The following is a 14,691-nucleotide window of genomic DNA, read 5'->3' as shown; positions in this document are numbered from 1 at the left end:
CCGAGACTCCTGCCTGTTTCTGTCCAGAGGCTCCTGGGGAGGAGTTCTACCCTGGGGAGGGAGCACTCCACCTCTACCAAGGGGCAACTGCAGACTCTGCTTGCCTGGGGAGCCTGCCCATATCCTGCATCTTGACTTTTGGTTACCAGGAAGACGAACTATCATTTCTCCCTCAAAAAAGTTCAGGGAAAAGAGAGAAAACATGAAAAAAAAATAAAATAAAAAAAAATCAAGCAGAGCCAGACAGAGCACAAAGACAGACGGGGAGGAGGTACCTGGCACATGGCCTCCACTCCAGAAATCTTACAGAGCCACAGGAAGGTATAAATAACTATAAATTTATTAGTAAAGCAAAACCATTTGACACTCACACAGAAGAGCGGGATGTGTTAATACAATATATATACACACATACATGGAGTATCATCTCAGAAACACACGGAGAGCAGTGTTAAAGGCACTGCAAGCCACACAAACCTCATCAACCTTGGCTGCAGCTTCCCACAGCCCTGGGAACTCTGCCGGAGTCACGAGTAAAGATTAGGAGGAGCCTGAGAACCTCGCTGGCCATGAAGTCCCTCAGATCCACGGCTCGGAGGCATTCAGAGACAAGCCCACGGTCCAGCTCCCACCTGTGGTCCTGCTCCCCTCAGTGAGCATCCCAGGCACGCTGTGAGAGCAGCATCTTCATGTCCAGAAAGCAGCAGGGCAGTGGAGGAGGCCTGGCAGCTGGGGAGAAGCCGTGCTCACCTGGCCCGGGGGGAGCTGCCAGCCCCAAACCTTGGCCTGCCCTTATTGCATGTTGGCATTTCACCTGCCTGCACAGGAACCTTCCTGCAGGTTCTTCTCACCACCCAACAGAGAGAGTCAGACTCTGAAGAATAACAAGGGGTTTTGCCTACTATTAATAGCCAGGCTTCGGCTGCAGCCTGGACTTAATGGCAAATACCCAAAGGAAGTGCAGAAAGTGCTCTCCACCCTGCTCTCCTCCCTGCAAGGGCTGGCTTGAGCACCCAGAGATGGTCCCAAAAGTCTGTCAGAGGACACCTTCCCCTTCGTCCCCAACTCCAGCAGGTGGGCCCCAAGATCAGAGTGTGCACATCTTCCCACCCAGACCACAGGGATGGCATCTGCTTGCTGGAGCGCTGGCAGGGCCACCTGGGCATGCCCATGGTCCCAGGGGTGTCCACGCCACAGCTAACTCAGCTCAGCCACCTGCCTGATGCACACAGATGCTCCACAAGCACTCCCAAGGGAACTAACTGAGCAGTCTGAGCCCACCCCAGACTTCTCCCCTGGAACATCTGACAGTCCTTCAATGACTTAATCCCCAGCCTTGAGGAGCTGGCAAAGGGACCCACCATGGAAATGGCTGCTCTCACCCCCAAGTGCCCATTTCCTACAACTCTGTTCTGGCTCCTGGTCCTGGCTTAGAATTGCCAGCTGTACCATGGACAAGATCTGAGTGAGCCAAACTGCCAGGCCACAGGCACTGCCCATACCCAGCCAGAGGGATGGCCTCGTGTGGGGAAGGACCAGAAGCACCCACTGGATTCCAGCAAGATTCAGGTCCCAAACACCTCACCATCACCTGGATCCAGCCTCAGCCTTGGAGAGGAATTTGGGGCTGAGTGGGGGATGGGAACGAAGGAAGAGACCTCACAATCAAAATGGAAAAAGGGATGAAAACCAAAACACTGTTTACAATTAAAGAACTGAACCAAGGGAAAAGGAGCTGAGTAGGTCTTTTAAAAGTATAAGCAAAATAGCTGTGGAGCGGATGGGGCTGAGACACACCTAAAGGCATCCTGTATTTAGGGTAAGGGGAAATGAAGACCAGAAAAAAAAAGCCCAAGTCACAGATTACCTTTTTCCTGGACCCAGGAAGCCACGAGAACAGCAGCCCTAGAGAGCAGGATTTATTTCCATGGACAACGTCCACATCACCTCTGCCCAGCCTAACCCTCCCTGCTGCCTCCTCAGCAGCACCCTACGCTCAGGCTGCCTGAAGAGAACCACCCTTCAGGAGGGACCATCCACTACCCAGCCCTACAGAGCATCCTCAGGGGGTCTGGCAACCAGGTCTTGAAGCCAAGCACGAGCGCTTGCCACACAGGGCTGATGCAACACCAGCTCCAGCACAGCAACCCTCTTGGGTGTGAGGGATGCGAGAGGCCAAGCAGAGGCAGCGTGAAGAAGCCTAAAAGTCGCTTGAAAGAAAGGTCAGAAACGAAGTGCAGCACAGGCACAGAGTAGAAAACACATTTTACTCCCGAGAGGCTTTGGCCACAACTGCTCTTTGGTTTGAAAAGGAAACACCAGCTGTTAGCAAAGAGCCCTTTGCAGTGTAATGCCCCAGGGACATCAGCTCCCAGGCCAGCCCCTGCCTCCCCACAAAGCACTGCACTCCTGACACTCACGTGCCTCCTGCTCATTCCATCACCTCTCACCTCACGCTACAGGACATGACCTAAAGGCACAGCAACGGAGATCAACCCGCTCCCCCAGCCCACCTGCACACAACTCTGCTGCTTCCAACTAGAACATGCTCCTACAAAAACACACCCGAGGCTCCTGGTGGCCGCTCAGCCGCCTGCTCCACAGAGATCCTCCAGCCCCCAGCACTGAGGTCTAGCAGCTCAAGCCTCCATGGGATTCTCCTTGATTTGGGCTGTTGTAGGGCGGCAAACAGGACAGAGAGACTGAGTCACCGTGGGCTCACAGCCAGACCTAATAATGATGTTTTAATGTGGCACTAAGATGTTTTTGAACTGGGAGGCACCTACTCACAGGCACCAGCTGAAGAGCTGGACCCGGGCTTGTTCCTGCCAAGCTCTCCACAGCATCCCTTTTCCCAGCCACAGGGCCCTAGGCACGTAGCCCTGATCAGTCTCTCTGGCCAGGACGCTGCTTGGCTGTTGCCATGTCCCAAGCAGAGCCAGAGCTCCTCTCTGGGACATCCAAGGCTTTCCCAAATGCTCACCACAGAGGGAAACACTCCGGAGCAGTCCCTATGCCCAGCTGACACCAAGGGGACAGGATCTGGCAGCTCCATGGCCAGCACATGGCATGGAGCTGTGTCTGGGGCCCACCACCATCCTCCTCTGTCCAAGAAGCAGGTTCAGGTGGATGCCACACTCCCCATCTGGTCCCACTCTCACAACCTCCCTCACCACCAAGCCCTTCTGCAAAGACAGGATTAGCCTTCCTTGGTTTGGACTTCATTTTACTCCTACAGTAAAGCATACACTGAACTTAATAAGTATTAAACAGCAAAAAACAGCTACCTAGAACCAAAGAGCTCTTTAAAAATCCAAGTTATCACATCTTTTTTTTTTTTTTTAAAGATCCAGTATGACGTAGAGTTAAACTACACAGTATTTTTAATGAATTTTAACAAACTGCTTTAAAAAAAAAAAGGCAAAACAAAACAAAAAAGAGGAAAAAGAAACACAGACGGAAAACTTGGTAGAAGTTCTACATCTTTGAGGCAGCATGAAGTAAAATAACCACCATCAGTCCTTCTTCCTTGGGCAGCAGAGAGCAAAGTCTGCTTTAACCTCCTTAAAGCTGCACATGAAGACGACTCAGCCCCAGGGTCTGACCTGCCACTGCACTGTTCCAGCCCCTGAAAACACACCCCATTCACCATCACCATGCTGGAAATGGAAACTAAAGCCTTTCCCCACCTTTCAGATGAGTGTCCCCCACCACTGATGAAGGCCCAGTCCAACCCTCTGCAAGGTTAACCTGTCCATGCTTGCTTGCCATGGATATTTATTTAACTCATCTCTCCCACATGGGCAACTTCCTGGCTGCTGTTCACAACTTGCAGCTCGCCACAACCTCACACAAGCACCAGCCAAGATCACAGAAGAACTGAGGCTGGCAGGGACCTCTGAAGATCATCAGGCCCAACTCCCTGCTTGCACAGCAGGTTGCTCAGGACCACATCCAGGCAGGGCTTGGGTGTCTCCATGAATGGATACTTAACATCCTGGTATCTCCAAAGATGGAGAGGGAAGGCTGGTGGGCAACCTAGTAAGCACATCTTCAACCTTCAAAGCATCTAGCTGGCATGTAATGGATCTCTTGGTCACAAGAAGCCAGTAGATTCCTGCAGAGGAAAACACCTGAGGCTGCATCAACCTTGCTAGGGGAGATTTATTTTTAAGTGATGTTTACAAGAAGTGTGCAAAACCTGAAAAATACAGAAGAGGTAAAGAAAGAGTAAAGGGGTAAAACAGGACTCCTGCAAGAGGGGAAAAAATACACTCCTCCTTTACCCACTGGTAACCTTGCCCTCCCTGTGGAGCTGAGCCTGCAGGCCAGGAAGGATTCTCCTGCCTTGATCTGGTTTCCCCAGCAAATCAGACACCAAGGCCCCAGCACACGCCGTGGGTCACTGTCAGTGATGGCAACACCTCTGCAGCTGTAGGTTATTAGTAGTGTTCATCTCACCCATTAGTGTTGGAGCTGCTGGGACAGCCCTTACCTGACCCCCTGGAGGTGCCACTAACAGCCCAAGGGGTGCTCAAGGGGCCCTGGGGGCAAGTTTGGGCAGGAGAGCTAGATCCCTCAGGAAGCAGCTCTCTAACGCCAGGCTCTTGGCTGGGAGCAGGGCATGGATGCTCTCACAGAATTACAGAATTTTTAGGGTTGGAAGGGACCTCTGGAGGTCATCTAGTCCAACCCACCTGCCAAGGCAGGGTCGCCTAAACCAGGTTACTCAGGAATGTCTCCAGAGAGGGAGAATCCATCACCTCCCTGGGCAGCCTGTTCCAGTGCTCCCTGCCATGCTCTCTGGTAGCAGTGCAGCACTTGCTACAGTTTCCCACACAGCTGATGGGGACAGGGGATGGGCAGGCTCCCTCAGAACCCTTGCAGAGTGTGACAGCCAGCGACTGCAAAAGCAGCAATGCCAAAGTGCTTTTTGGAGCTGGGCAGCCCCATGGCTTTTCCCTTTCAACACTCTAGGAGGAGGGAGAGCAGGGGAGGTCGGGGCAGTCAATCAACACTAATGATCTGAAATGGTGCCCTCAACTGAGCTTGGACCAAGGAAGGTGGGAGATCCCCGCAGCTGAAACCTGCTACTTCCGTGCAGAGCAGCACACCTCAGGAGAGGGGAGGGCTGGCTCTGCCTTGCTCCTAAGCCCTCTCCAGGAGGAGAGTCACCCAGCCCTCCCCACCAACCCTGCCAGGCAGGGCAGGGGAGAAAGGCCGCACACAAGGGGCTGGTGCCTGTAGCAGGCAGCTGAGCTCCCGGCACTGGAACTGCAGGTACAGGGTGAACTACAGTCCAGGGAACTGCCAGGCACCTACAGGCAGAGTTTCCTCTCTCCACCTCCCTCCTCTCCTTTCCACCCCTTCAAGATGTTCGCGTCGTCTGTCGCCACTTCGATACGGCACATCAACCACAGAGGCCAGAGGAAAGTTTACCCGCCCGCACCCCGCACCTCCCCTTTCCCCCACGCTCCCTGGAGGAGGTTGTCTACAACCGAGGAGAGGGAAGGGGAGGCCGAGGGCCCGGGAGCGTCCCATGCAAGCTGAAAGCTGCCACGGGGTGGGAGGCTCATGGCAAGCAAGCAGCCACCTGGTAGGCGCCCTCGGCCGTGTGCTGGACGCTGTGCTCCTGCAGCAGGCCCAAGTCCAGGAACCGCTCCCCGCACCACATGCACTTGTACTGCTGCTCCCGGGCGTGCACGCTGTGGTGCTTGTTGAGGTGCTCGCGCTGCTTGAAGGCCTTCTCGCAGGAGGAGCACTTGTAGGGCTTCTCGCCCGTGTGCACGCGCCGGTGGCGCTGCAGGTCCGAGGCGTACTTGAACCGCTTTTCACAGTCGGGGCACTTGAGGGGCTTCTCGCGGGCCGGGTCGCAGCGGTGCTGCACGAACTCCGAGGAGGAGAAGAAACGTCTCTCGCAGAGCGTGCACTTGAGCGGCTTCTCGGCGCAGTGGGCCAGCTGGTGCTTCTGCAGAGCCGAGGCCCGCTTGTAGGACTTGTTGCACACCGCGCACTTGAAGGGCCGCTCCGCGTTCTGCACGCACTTGTGCCGCAGCAGTTCTGAGGACTGGTTGAAGCCTTTCTGGCACACGTTGCACTTGAAGAGGTTCTCTATGCCGTGCACGTGCTGGTGGTACACCAAGTGCGAGGGCTGCACGAAGCCCTTCTCGCACAGGTTGCACTTGAAGGGCTCCTCGGCCTTGTGCGTGCGGCGGTGGCGCATGAGCGCGTACTGCTGCTTGAAGCTCATCTGGCAGAGGTCGCACTTGAAGGGCCTCTCCTCGCTGTGCGTGCGCTCGTGCTGCCGCAGGTCCGAGGGGCGCTTGAAGGCCTTCTGGCACTCCCCGCAGCGGAAGGGCCGCTCCCCGCTGGGCGTGCAGGGGTGCTGCAGCAGCTCCGAGGACTCCTTGAAGTGCAGCTCGCAGACGTTGCACTTGAAGAGGTGCTCGCCCGAGTGCGCGTACATGTGGCGCACCAGGTGGGAGCGGTGCTTGAAGGTCTTCTCGCACACCGTGCACTTGTAGGGCCGCTCCGAGCTGTGCGTCCGCTTGTGGTGCACCAGGTGGGACGACTGGCTGAAGCTCTTGTCGCACAGCGTGCACTTGTACGGCTTCTCGCCCGTGTGGATGCGCTCGTGCCGGGACAGCTCCGAGAGGTGCTTGAAGGTCTTCTGGCAGATGGAGCAGCTGTAGGGCTTCTCCGAGGGGTCGAGAGGCTGCGGATGCTCTACCTCGGGAGGCTTGTAGGTCTTCTCACAGATAGAGCACTTCATGGCGTTGCCGTTGTGGACGTTGTGGTGCTGCGCCAGCGAGGTGAGGAGGGAGAAGCCCATCTTGCAGACCCCACACACAAAAGGCTTCTGCTCCACCTGAATGCACTGATGTTCGAGGAGGTCGGTGGCCTGGTGGAAGATCTTCAGGCACTGGGTACACTGGAAAGAGCGGTCATGGCCTGGCAAGCACTGGTGCTCATGGGGGTTGGAGAGGTGAGTGAGGTCATGGCCACACACACCGCATTTGTGGGACGGGTCTCCAGCCTGGATGGGGGCGTGCTGGTGGTGCTGCAGTCCGGGGTCTGGCTGGAGCAGGATGCCGTAGACGGCGCAGCCCAAGGGGTTGTCAGCAGTGCTGGGTGGGATGGAGTGCTCTGGGAGGGCGGCTGCCCCAGCGTGGTGCTGCTGCGGTGGCGGCGGCTGCTGTGGTTGCTGCTGCTGCTGCCAGCTTTCTGACATGCTTGGGAAAAAAAAATGGGATTTTAGCAGTGATAGCTTCAGCTTCCCGGTTGAAAGGGTTCAAGTAAAACCAAAATCAAAAGATTCCAAGATCCTGATTCCCCGTAGCTGATACCCTGAAGCTGAAGGCAGAAACTCCAGCACACAGCAAGGATCTTGGGAAGAAAAGAAGTGACTCCAGAGCCTCCTCCTTAGATCAGCACAAGTTCTTTGTGGACTGATTTGGTTTGGCTTTTTCTTTTTTTGGACAAAAGAACAGGAGGCAGAGGTAAGTGCCTTGAAAACAAAAGAAGGCCCTTCTCCGTGCTGGCTGTGATGTGCTCACATTTGGGAAGGGCACAGGAAGCAGCCCAGGGAGCAGCTCTCTCTGCAAGAAAGAACACAGCTCATGTCAGGTCTTGGAGGAAAGATGGGCAATTCTCTATCGACCTCCCCCATGGCTCTCTTCGAAAAAACCCTCCTGTGTCCCTGCAAAGCTACCAAGAAGGCAGTGTGGGGAGCTAACTAGAACCAGAGCCCCCTTTGCTGCTGTGCAAAGGGCCTGGGACAAGGTGTGCTCAGCCTGGAAAGGGCTGGGCTCTGCTTGGCTGCAGCCACGGTATTGTGCTCTCAGGAGAGGCAGCACAACCGTCCAGGGCCTGGTCAGCTCAGCCTTACCCTCTAGGCTGTGGGTCACTGGATCTCCCAGCGCTGCTGGGGCACTGCCTGAGAACATGGGTGTCTCTGCACAGGTTGTGCACCAAACACCGTGCAATTAAGAGGCTACTGAGTTAGTTTTTACAGGTGCCAAGGCAAATCCCAACCTGATCCCACCCCAGCTGAAACCGCCTTGTGAAGCAGTTCTGCTCCTCCTGCACCTTGGATATCAGGCCCATCACCCAAGGGATGTATGCAAGACATTTCCCCCTCTCTGGGCAGCGCTTGTAGACTGGGAAGAGCCAGAGAGCTCAGGAGACGGTTTGCCCTCAATGTTATCTTAGCCACAGACAGAACACAGAACCCACAGGGATCACTCTGTGAAGATAAAAGAAGAGTTAAAGCAATGGCTCGGCTGAACCTCCTACAAAACCACGGAATAAAAGCACCCTGAAGCCAAACAACCTACGCCAGAGCTGCTGCCTGGCCTTGCTACACAGCATCACGGGGATTGTGCGCACTGAAAAGTTCCAGTCTTTCTAGAGATGTCCAGTAAAACTTGGCATCAACTTAGAGAAGAGTAAAACCCACCGGCGAGCAACAGACAGCAGCAGTGTCAACACAGCTCTCGAGAGAAGAAAGGTGCAGGCCCTGGCAAGCAGGTAACACGCCTGGGCCTCGAGCCCCCAACCCCACAAGAGCACACCCATGTCTGTGTCAAACCACGTGCCCTCAGGGTAGGGAAATCCTCGGTCTTCCCGGTTATGTTTAAAACTAAGCAATAAAGAGCACGAGAGAACCTCAGTTCCCAGCACCCCCACCTCCTCCTCCGGCGCTCAGCTGAGAGCTGGACCATGCCCCACGGCTTGGGCAGTGCTGGACCCACCTCTGCCTAAGGGGACACTGCGCTACTTCGTCCTCCGGCCCAGTTACGCCAGTAAAATGCCCAAAGGCCCCACCGCAGCCCTGCTGGCCCGCAGGATCCCCTCCTTCTCCTAGAGAGCTCACCTTGACCGCCGGCACGAAGGGAGGGCTCGCCGGGTCCCGAGCTCGGCGGGGCACCAAACTTCAGCACAGCCCAGACCGCCCCTTCCCCCGAGACCGCGGCAGGATGAACCCACCGGCGCCGCACCCCGGCCTGCCGGGGGGATAAGCGCGTGTCCCCCGCGGGGCAGAGCGATACCAACCTTGGCTTACCGAGGGCTCTGCGCGGGGACCCGCGTCGGCGCCAGCTCCAGCCTAACTCATCCCCCCCGTGGGAGGTGGGAAGCGACAACCATTTAGGGAGCGCGGTCGGGAGCGCAGAGGTACTTTCAAACTGGCGAGGCGGCCTTGCTCGGCATGGCCCGGCCCGCTCCCGCCGGGCCCGGGGCCGCCTCAGGGCCGCGGGGCGCGGGGCCGGCCGGGGAGCTCGCAGGCCCGCAGCCACCGCCGCCGCCGCAGCCCGCGGCCAGGCCCGGCCCGCCGCCCGCCGCTCCCCATCGGGCGGCCCCGCCGGCAGCGCGGGGACAGCGCCCCGAGGCCTCCGCCGCCGCCGCGCCGGGAGGCCCCGCGGTCGGGTCCGGGGTAGGGGTCCCTGCCCGCCCGGGGCCGCCCCCCGCCCGGGCGAGGCGCGCACACAAAGGGCGGCGGCGGCCGGGCCGCTCACCTGCGGCGGGAGGGAGGCCTCGCCGGCGGCGGGGCCGCGGCCTGCGCGCTGCGCCCTGAGCCCCGCGCTGGCGTGGGGGCGGGAGCCGGGAGGAGGGAGGAGAGGGAGGGAAGGGAGCGGCGGGCGGGAGCGGAGCGGGCCGGGCCAGGGCGGCCGCGGCGGCGGCGGAGGAGGCGGGGCGGCCGCGGCGGGTGCTGCCCCCTGCCGGGCCGCGCCGGCAACTGCGCCCCCGCCGCAGCGGGAGCGGGGGGTGTCCCGGCGGCCATGAGCGCCGGGCTGGTGGGGTACAGCAGCTCCGAGGAGGACGAGGAGGAGAAAGGGGGAAGCCCGAGCGGCGGCGCGCAGGGTCCCCCCGTGGCCAGGTAGGTGCGGGGGGCAGGGGGGGTGTACGGCGGGAGCGCGCAGGAGAGGCGGGAGCGCACGGCCTTCCTACTCCTCCTCCTCGTTCTCACCGCCCCGCTCCGGTCCCGCAGCTCCGGCCGCCCCCGCCTGCCCGCCCCCGTCGGCCTGCCCGGAGACCCGGACCCGGAGGAGGCCGTGAGCGACGACAGCGCCCGGCACGGCGGCCGCGTCCGCGGGTTCCCCCACGAGCGGGGCAACTGGGCCACGCACGTCTACCTGCCCTGTAGGTACCGGCACCGGGATGGGACCGGGACCGGAGGGGGTGGCGAGATGGAGCCCGTCCGGGGCTCCTCTGACGGCGCTGCCCCGCAGACGTTGCCCAGGAGGAATTCCTGGAGCTGCTGGAGCTGCTGGTGTCCCGCGCCCGCACCTACGTGCCCTCGGTGGCTGCCATGGAGGAGTTCCACCTCAGCCTCTCGCAGTGCGTGGTGCTGCGCTACCACTGGATAGACCCCTTCGTCCGCTCCCTCAGGGAGCGCCTGGCCGGCTTCCACAGGTGGGTTTGGCGGAGCCCCGGGAGAGCGCTCCTCACACCCCTCCTCACACCCCTCCTCTGCCCTCGAGGGTCCGTGTTTCGCCAGTATCCACACCCTAAGGCATTCCTTGTAGATGCTGCTGGCATACCGAGTAGAGCCCTGGGCAGTTTTCCTCCCTGCCTCGGGATCTGGCACCAGACAAGTCAGGTTTTGGCTTTCAAGGACTAGGCCAGAGCTATGCCATCCCCTAAATCACGTATGGTTTCATTGCTTATATCTGACTTAGGTGCCTGCAGAGCATCAGCTGCTTCAGGGCTTCTGTCGCTGTCGAGGCTTCAGAAGGCTGGAAACAGGAGGGAAATGAATTAATTTGAGCCCAGAAAGGTTCTGGTTGCACCAATTCAGTCCAATTGCAGCATACATTTGCCTGTATCTTTCCATAGCTCGCTAGAAATCCTGCCCTCTCCTCATCCTCTGTTCTTTTTGGTGGTTTTTCTTCCCCCCACCAGCTGAACTAGGATCTTTCTTATTTCAGGTTTTTCTGCGTGGCTGACCAAGTGAAGGTTTACACCAACCAGAACAAAACCAGGTGAGGGCACAGGGGGGCAGCCTGCCTGCCTTCCCTGGGAGGAGGCTGGGCAAGGTGCTGGCTGGATGGGAAGTGTCACCCTGCCAGGCCCATGGTGACCCAGCCATGTGACAGTGCAGTGTGTGCTCACCTCATCTCCAGAGGTTTCACACAGATTTCTAGCTCTGGCTCTGACTCTCTGCAAGCCTCCAGTCTCATTAGCAGTGGGTGAACCTCAAGCTGCAGGGTTTCAGCCTTCTGAAGAGAGGAGTTGCTCACCCCATGACCCGAGGCAGCCCTTTCTGCTGTGGTTAGCCTCGTGCCATGGTTTCCCAGCAGCTGAGGGAGGCAACTGCGTTCGCTGCCGTCTCCCCTCTGGTTGGTTCAGCAGCTTTGCAAGCCCTCGTGCCGGCGTGCGCAGCCTGGGGCGAGCGAGGCTGGGACCACCTCTTTTGGCAGCAGTGCCAGTCGTGAAATCGTAGTGCAGGTCTTGCAAGAGCTGGAGAGAAATAGCTGAGATGGTGTTAATTCTCCTGGGTGTCAGCTCAGAAGCCTGATTCCAGTTGAATGCAATTAAGTGGTTTCAATGCCAAAGCAAAGGTGATTAAAATTGGGAAAAGTTGCTGAATATAGTGGGAAAGGCAGCCCATGATGGACATTGGTGGGACAAAGTGGGTATGGAACCTGGGTGAGACTTGAATTTTCCAGTTCCATCCTGGAGGGGAAGAAATGATGACTGGATGACTCTAGAAAGTGTCATCCAGACACCTCAGTCCTTGAGGAAGTGCCTCTGTCACATCTCTCCAGCTTGGTACTTCCCATTCCCTGCTTCCTCTCCCACCATAAAACCTCTTCAGCAACTTCCACCTTTTGAATGCAGCTCCTGCACAGGCACAGCACTCTGCTGAAATTCCCATCCAGTGCATCCTTTGCCTGGAAAATGAGTGTTCTTGTCCCAGAAGGTGCGGGGTAATCTAGTAAATCTACATGGTTTATCATCCAGTCCTGCTTTTCCTTGCTAGCACATCTTTATTTCTGTTTTTCTTCAGAATACAGTCAGCATCCCGGGATGCTTAAACCTGGCATTCCTCAAATTTTCTTCTAGGGAGTAGGGAATTTGCCTGGTAGGAATGCAGGGCTAAGCATGCTTATGGCTGTGCTTCCTGCAGTATGAAAGGGTGCTTGCTGTCTTTCCTTGTCTTTCTCTAGGACCTTTATTGGCTTGGAGGTCTCTGCTGGGCATTTCCAGCTGCTGGAGCTGGTCTCAGAGGTGGACAGAGTTTTAGAGGAATTTGACCTTCCCACATTCTACAAGGTAAGGCGTTTCCTGCTTACCTGCCTGCCAGTCTGGACACGCCAACTGGTTCTCTGCAAGATGTTCACTCAAATAAACAGGAGCCAGAGCACAAGTCACAGTTGCTGTCCCACTGTGCTTGGAAGCAGGGTTGTCCTAGGATAGAATGGGCACTGGGGGACTGAGGATGGTGTTTGTGCCTTTGCCTTGGGCAGCTTTCATGGGTGTCAGTCCAGCCTTTTTGTCAAACAAAACCTCCTCTGGCCCTCACATTCTGATCCTTGTTTTGTCTTTAGGATCCGTCGTTCCACATCAGCTTGGCCTGGTGTGTCGGAGACCTGTCTGGAAAGCTGGAGGGGCAGTGTCTGCGGGAGCTCCAGGTACGTCCCCACACCCCAGGTGTGGAGAGCAGGGAAAGGGCAGAGCTGGAGTCCAGCCATGTCTCCCAGCTGAGGGTGGAAGTGGGAAATTCTCTTCACCAGGCAAGACAAACTTCACTGGGTTGAAAGAAGAAAAGCTTTTGGGGGGAACATGAGTTAAATCACTGTCCAGGGGGAAGTCAGAGGCTTCCAGCTGCAAATAGACTTGTCTCTGGCTTGGTTCAGAGAGGGAGCTGCTGTCTCCATCCTCTGACAGATCCTCCCTCCTGGTACTGACTCCTGCATCTATTTTCCAGGACATCGTGGATGAGTTTGAGGACTCGGCGCTCCTGCTGCGTGTCCAATGGGAGCAAATCCGCTGCAAATCAGGGAACAAATACTTCTCCTTCCCCTTGAGGTAGGGTCTGGTGGGGCTGTGCATTTCGGAGCCTCAAAGAGCCTGATGCTCAGCCAAGGACTGTTCTCCAACACAGCTCTGAGTAGCATGGGCTGTCACGCACCTCCCACGGTCTTCTTGCCTGCTCAGCATCTCTGGGTTGTTTGTGGCCTCAAGTCAGGCCACTTCCAAGTTTGAGTTGCTGGCTGAAGAGATGTGTGTTCGTAGCAGGTTTCATCCTCGCTGCTGTATGTGCTGCAGTCAGCACTGGCGGTTCCAGACATCCCACGGTCACTAATTTTGCTGATTTTTTTCTTTTGAAAAGAAAAAAAAAATAAATCTCTGTAACAGCCATAGATGCCTTATGGGAAAGAGGAAGAAGGTAGCGTGGGAAGCTGTTGCTAAAGGGAGAGTGTCTCACACGGTGGGAAGTAGCACTACCAGATTGTCAGGACGCTCTGAGCAAGCTTTTAGTAGCAAGAGGCAAGGACACAGAGCTGGATTCTCTCACCAGAGCATCTCCCTACTGAAAGGCAGCTTGGACAAGCTCCTGAGTCATGCTGTGTCCCTCTCACACTGCTACTGCCTCTGTAGAGACATTTCATTGTCTGATCCTTTTGCCAAACAGCAAGAGCTTGCTGCCAGGTGTGGGTGAGCCCTAGAGAGGGCAGTGTCAGCGTTTGCCTGAGCTGGGAGGGCAATGCCCACAGGTGACTCAAGGGGGTGGTGGCTCCTGCTCAGGCTCCACATTTTTTCCCATGGGATCAGCACCCCAGGTGCCACGACGACCCAGGGGACTGCAGGCTGGGCACTGTTCCTTGGGAGAATCTCCTTTTTAATCCTGTTGTTCCTGCGGGGAGGTCGGCTGCAACCTCAGGTATTCACAGCAGGATTGTTGATGTACTGCCCTGAACCTTTTATCCAGTGTCTGTCCGGGACTTCTGAGCAATAAAAATCTGTCTCCTTGTGTCATAAGATTGTCTGTGGTGTACTTCAGCCATTCCCTTCGAGAGATCCCCACCTCCTGCAGGCTGCCCATGAGACGATGCCTGCACTCTGTGAACTCGGTGCAGCCCGTCCTGGCACTCACGCAGAGTGGCTTTGTGTCCATGGGAACATCTCAGCACAGCCACAGTTCGTGCCCGTGGGAGAGCCTGCCTCTCAAAACCCTTAACAAAAAGCTGTCAATTCTGTAGCCAGTTAGTTTCCGGGATGGGGAATCTGCATGATAAGACGTGTGATTACACCCCAGGTTTTCTTTTGGGGAAGGAAAAACAAACAGAGAGATAAATTTAGCCCCTGGGGACTTCCAGTGAAACCGGCTCTGGCATGACCGGTTTCTCCCGGGTTAATGCTCAACCCGCCCTCCCCCCTGCCGCAGGGCCCGGCCTGGCACAGCACCCAGTTGTGTAACACCGGTGGGTGTCAGGGACCCCCGGCACAGGGGACAAGGGCAGCGGGGGCAAAGTCCGGGGATGGGGCGGCTGCCGGTGGGGCCCGAAAGGGCGGGGCTGGGCGGCAGGGCCTGTGCTGGCCGCCTGCGTGGGCCTCGTACACGGGTGGGAGCGGCCGTGGGGACAGGGGGGTCGGGGCGCGGTTCCCCCGCACACGCGGGACCGGGGGTCGCGGGAGGGGGAGGGTGAGGCCGCCGTGGCCCCGCCCCGCCACAGACCCCGCCCA

General features: G+C 57.5%; 2 protein-coding genes across 3 annotated transcripts; one reads left to right on the top strand and one right to left on the bottom strand.

The window, feature by feature from the left end:
• Window positions 1-322: 322 nt before the first annotated feature.
• On the bottom strand, window positions 323-9,276 carry ZNF319 (zinc finger protein 319). Of its 2 annotated transcripts, none has more exons than XM_050311316.1 (2): window positions 9,055-9,276; window positions 323-7,598 (listed from the first exon to the last, which is right to left on the bottom strand). In XM_050311316.1, exon 2 carries the CDS (start codon window positions 7,229-7,231, stop codon window positions 5,573-5,575), a length of 1,659 nt encoding a protein of 552 aa, XP_050167273.1. In that variant the 5' UTR covers window positions 7,232-7,598; window positions 9,055-9,276; the 3' UTR covers window positions 323-5,572. The 2 variants fall into 2 exon arrangements, with proteins under 2 accessions (XP_050167273.1, XP_050167274.1); XM_050311317.1 differs by having other exon boundaries at window positions 9,065-9,276.
• Window positions 9,277-9,755: 479 nt separating this feature from the next.
• On the top strand, window positions 9,756-13,986 carry USB1 (U6 snRNA biogenesis phosphodiesterase 1). Its single transcript, XM_050311336.1, has 7 exons — window positions 9,756-9,877; window positions 9,989-10,140; window positions 10,230-10,413; window positions 10,929-10,982; window positions 12,171-12,276; window positions 12,552-12,635; window positions 12,932-13,986. Exons 1-7 carry the CDS (start codon window positions 9,780-9,782, stop codon window positions 13,034-13,036), a joined length of 783 nt encoding a protein of 260 aa, XP_050167293.1. The 5' UTR covers window positions 9,756-9,779; the 3' UTR covers window positions 13,037-13,986.
• Window positions 13,987-14,691: the final 705 nt, after the last annotated feature.

Source organism: Myiozetetes cayanensis, unplaced genomic scaffold (assembly GCF_022539395.1).
Source record: "Myiozetetes cayanensis isolate MyiCay16 unplaced genomic scaffold, myiCay2020 scf16, whole genome shotgun sequence".
Lineage (NCBI taxonomy): Eukaryota > Metazoa > Chordata > Aves > Passeriformes > Tyrannidae > Myiozetetes > Myiozetetes cayanensis.
This window is presented reverse-complemented; position numbering and strand designations above follow the sequence as displayed.

Excerpts from the sequence above, each read along its gene's own strand:
- USB1 (XM_050311336.1), top strand. The coding sequence starts at position 9,780 with ATGAGCGCCGGGCTGGTGGGGTACAGCAGCTCCGAGGAGGACGAGGAG. Across the intron at positions 10,983-12,170 it reads ACCAACCAGAACAAAACCAG|GACCTTTATTGGCTTGGAGG; the intron begins GTGAGGGCACAG and ends GTCTTTCTCTAG. Across the intron at positions 12,277-12,551 it reads ACCTTCCCACATTCTACAAG|GATCCGTCGTTCCACATCAG; the intron begins GTAAGGCGTTTC and ends TTTTGTCTTTAG.
- ZNF319 (XM_050311316.1), bottom strand. The coding sequence starts at position 7,231 with ATGTCAGAAAGCTGGCAGCAGCAGCAGCAACCACAGCAGCCGCCGCCA.